Source organism: Pseudorasbora parva, chromosome 4, assembly GCF_024679245.1.
Source record: "Pseudorasbora parva isolate DD20220531a chromosome 4, ASM2467924v1, whole genome shotgun sequence".
Taxonomy (NCBI): Eukaryota; Metazoa; Chordata; class Actinopteri; order Cypriniformes; family Gobionidae; genus Pseudorasbora; species Pseudorasbora parva.
Window position 1 is genome coordinate 11,137,557 of NC_090175.1, and position 3,930 is coordinate 11,141,486.

A 3,930-nucleotide genomic window follows, 5' to 3' on the forward strand; every position below is an offset into this window, starting at 1 on the left:
TTGTTTCAGTTGTGCTCTCGGTTGTTGTGGCTGGTGTAGTTGTTTCAGTTGTGCTCTCAGTTGTTGTGGCTGGTGTAGTTGTTTCAGTTGTGCTCTCAGTTGTTGTGACTGGTGTAGTTGTTTCAGTTGTGCTTTCGGTTGTTGTGGCTGTTGTAGTTGTTTCAGTTGTGCTTTCGGTTGTTGTGGCTGTTGTAGTTGTTTCAGTTGTGCTCTCAGTTGTTGTGACTGGTGTAGTTGTTTCAGTAATGCTCTCAGTTGTTGTGGCTGGTGTAGTTGTTTCAATTGTGCTCTCAGCTGTTGTAGTTGTTTCAGTTGTGCTCTCAGTTGTTGTGGCTGGTGTAGTTGTTTCAGTTGTGCTCTCAGTTGTTGTGACTGATGAAGTTGTTTCAGTTGAGCTGTCAGTTGTTGTGGCTGGCGTAGTTGTTTCAGTTGTGCTCTCGGTTGTTGTGGCTGGTGTAGTTGTTTCAGTTGTGCTCTCAGTTGTTGTGACTGGTGTAGTTGTTTCAGTTGTGCTTTCGATTATTGTGGCTGTTGTAGACGTTTCAGTTGTGCTCTCAGTTGTTGTGACTGGTGTAGTTGTTTCAGTTGTGCTCTCAGCTGTTGTGACTGATGTAGTTGTTTCAGTTGTGCTCTCTGTTGTTGTGGCTGGTGTAGTTGTTTCAGTTGTGCTCTCAGCTGTTGTGGCTGGTGTAGTTATTTCAGTTGTGCTCTCAGTTGTTGTGGCTGGCGTAGTTGTTTCAGTTGTGCTCTCGGTTGTTGTGGCTGGTGTAGTTGTTTCAGTTGTGCTCTCAGTTGTTGTGGCTGGTGTAGTTGTTTCAGTTGTGCTCTCAGTTGTTGTGACTGGTGTAGTTGTTTCAGTTGTGCTTTCGGTTGTTGTGGCTGTTGTAGTTGTTTCAGTTGTGCTTTCGGTTGTTGTGGCTATTGTAGATGTTTCAGTTGTGCTCTCGGTTGTTGTGGCTGGTGTAGTTGTTTCAGTTGTGCTCTCAGCTGTTGTGGCTGGTGTAGTTATTTCAGTTGTGCTCTCAGTTGTTGTGGCTGGCGTAGTTGTTTCAGTTGTGCTCTCGGTTGTTGTGGCTGGTGTAGTTGTTTCAGTTGTGCTCTCAGTTGTTGTGGCTGGTGTAGTTGTTTCAGTTGTGCTCTCAGTTGTTGTGACTGATGAAGTTGTTTCAGTTGTGCTTTCGGTTGTTGTGGCTGGCGTAGTTGTTTCAGTTGTGCTTTCGGTTGTTGTGGCTGTTGTAGTTGTTTCAGTTGTGCTCTCAGTTGTTGTGGCTGGTGTAGTTGTTTCAGTTGTGCTCTCAGCTGTTGTGGCTGGTGTAGTTGTTTCAGTTGTGCTCTCAGCTGTTGTGACTGGTGTAGTTGTTTCAGTTGTGCTCTCAGTTGTTGTGACTGGTGTTGTTGTTTCAGTTGTGCTTTCGGTTGTTGTGGCTGGTGTAGTTGTTTCAGTTGTGCTCTCAGCTGATGTGGCTGGTGTAGTTGTTTCAGTTGTGCTCTCAGCTGTTGTGACTGGTGTAGTTGTTTCAGTTGTGCTCTCAGTTGTTGTGACTGGTGTAGTTGTTTCAGTTGTGCTTTCGGTTGTTGTGGCTAATGTAGATGTTTCAGTTGTGCTCTCGGTTGTTGTGGCTGGTGTAGTTGTTTCAATTGTGCTCTCAGCTGTTGTGGCTGTTGTAGTTGTTTCAGTTGTATTCTCAGTTGTTGTGACTGGTGTAGTTGTTTCAGTTGTGCTCTCAGTTGTTGTGACTGATGTAGTGTTTTCAGTTGTGCTCTCAGTTGTTGTGGCTGGTGTAGTTGTTTCAGTTGTGCTCTCAGCTGTTGTGGCTGGTGTAGTTGTTTCAGTTGTGCTCTCAGTTGTTGTGACTGGTGTAGTTGTTTCAGTTGTGCTTTCGATTATTGTGGCTGTTGTAGACGTTTCAGTTGTGCTCTCGGTTGTTGTGGCTGGTGTAGTTGTTTCAATTGTGCTCTCAGCTGTTGTGGCTGTTGTAGTTGTTTCAGTTGTGCTCTCAGTTGTTGTGACTGGTGTAGTTGTTTCAGTTGTGCTCTCAGCTGTTGTGACTGATGTAGTTGTTTCAGTTGTGCTCTCTGTTGTTGTGGCTGGTGTAGTTGTTTCAGTTGTGCTCTCAGCTGTTGTGGCTGGTGTAGTTATTTCAGTTGTGCTCTCAGTTGTTGTGGCTGGCGTAGTTGTTTCAGTTGTGCTCTCAGCTGTTGTGGCTAGTGTAGTTGTTTCAGTTGTGCTCTCAGTTGTTGTGACTGGTGTAGTTGTTTCAGTTGTGCTTTCGATTATTGTGGCTGTTGTAGACGTTTCAGTTGTGCTCTCGGTTGTTGTGGCTGGTGTAGTTGTTTCAATTGTGCTCTCAGCTGTTGTGGCTGTTGTAGTTGTTTCAGTTGTGCTCTCAGTTGTTGTGACTGGTGTGGTTGTTTCAGTTGTGCTCTCAGCTGTTGTGACTGATGTAGTTGTTTCAGTTGTGCTCTCTGTTGTTGTGGCTGGTGTAGTTGTTTCAGTTGTGCTCTCAGCTGTTGTGGCTGGTGTAGTTATTTCAGTTGTGCTCTCAGTTGTTGTGGCTGGCGTAGTTGTTTCAGTTGTGCTCTCGGTTGTTGTGGCTGGTGTAGTTGTTTCAGTTGTGCTCTCAGTTGTTGTGGCTGGTGTAGTTGTTTCAGTTGTGCTCTCAGTTGTTGTGACTGGTGTAGTTGTTTCAGTTGTGCTTTCGGTTGTTGTGGCTGTTGTAGTTGTTTCAGTTGTGCTTTCGGTTGTTGTGGCTATTGTAGTTGTTTCAGTTGTGCTCTCAGCTGGGTTGGCTGGTGTAGTTGTTTCAGTTGTGCTCTCAGCTGTTGTGGCTGGTGTAGTTGTTTCAGTTGTGCTCTCAGTTGTTGTGACTGGCGTAGTTGTTTCAGTTGTGCTCTCGGTTGTTGTGGCTGGTGTAGTTGTTTCAGTTGTGCTCTCAGTTGTTGTGACTGGTGTAGTTGTTTCAGTTGTGCTTTCGGTTGTTGTGGCTGTTGTAGTTGTTTCAGTTGTGCTCTCGGTTGTTGTGGCTGGTGTAGTTGTTTCAATTGTGCTCTCAGCTGTTGTGGCTGTTGTAGTTGTTTCAGTTGTGCTCTCAGTTGTTGTGACTGGTGTAGTTGTTTCAGTTGTGCTCTCAGCTGTTGTGACTGATGTAGTTGTTTCAGTTGTGCTCTCTGTTGTTGTGGCTGGTGTAGTTGTTTCAATTGTGCTCTCAGCTGTTGTGGCTGTTGTAGTTGTTTCAGTTGTGCTCTCAGTTGTTGTGACTGGTGTAGTTGTTTCAGTTGTGCTCTCAGTTGTTGTGACTGGTGTAATTGTTTCAGTTGTGCTCTCAGTGGTTGTGGCTGGTGTAGTTGTTTCAATTGTGCTCTCAGCTGTTGTAGTTGTTTCAGTTGTGCTCTCAGTTGTTGTGGCTGGTGTAGTTGTTTCAGTTGTGCTCTCAGTTGTTGTGACTGATGAAGTTGTTTCAGTTGTGCTGTCAGTTGTTGTGGCTGGCGTAGTTGTTTCAGTTGTGCTCTCGGTTGTTGTGGCTGGTGTAGTTGTTTCAGTTGTGCTCTCAGTTGTTGTGACTGGTGTTGTTGTTTCAGTTGTGCTTTCGGTTGTTGTGGCTGGTGTAGTTGTTTCAGTTGTGCTCTCAGCTGTTGTGGCTGTTGTAGTTGTTTCAGTTGTGCTCTCAGTTGTTGTGGCTGGTGTAGTTGTTTCAGTTGTGCTCTCAGTTGTTGTGACTGATGAAGTTGTTTCAGTTGTGCTGTCAGTTGTTGTGGCTGGCGTAGTTGTTTCAGTTGTGCTCTCGGTTGTTGTGACTGGTGTTGTTGTTTCAGTTGTGCTTTCGGTTGTTGTGGCTGGTGTACTTGTTTCAATTGTGCTCTCAGCTGTTGTGGCTGTTGTAGTTGTTTCAGTTGTACTCTCAGTTGTTGTGACTGGTGTAGTTGTTTCAG

The 3,930-nt window shown here is 45.2% G+C and overlaps 1 protein-coding gene across 1 annotated transcript; it reads right to left on the minus strand.

Moving 5' to 3' along the window:
* Nucleotides 1–718: 718 nt before the first annotated feature.
* Nucleotides 719–2,107, minus strand: LOC137073899 (uncharacterized; the record flags this gene model as incomplete). The annotated part of the gene is made up of 1 exon (XM_067442608.1): nt 719–2,107. A coding segment is annotated over one exon (1,389 nt), but the record flags the coding sequence as incomplete, so codon positions are not given.
* Nucleotides 2,108–3,930: the final 1,823 nt, after the last annotated feature.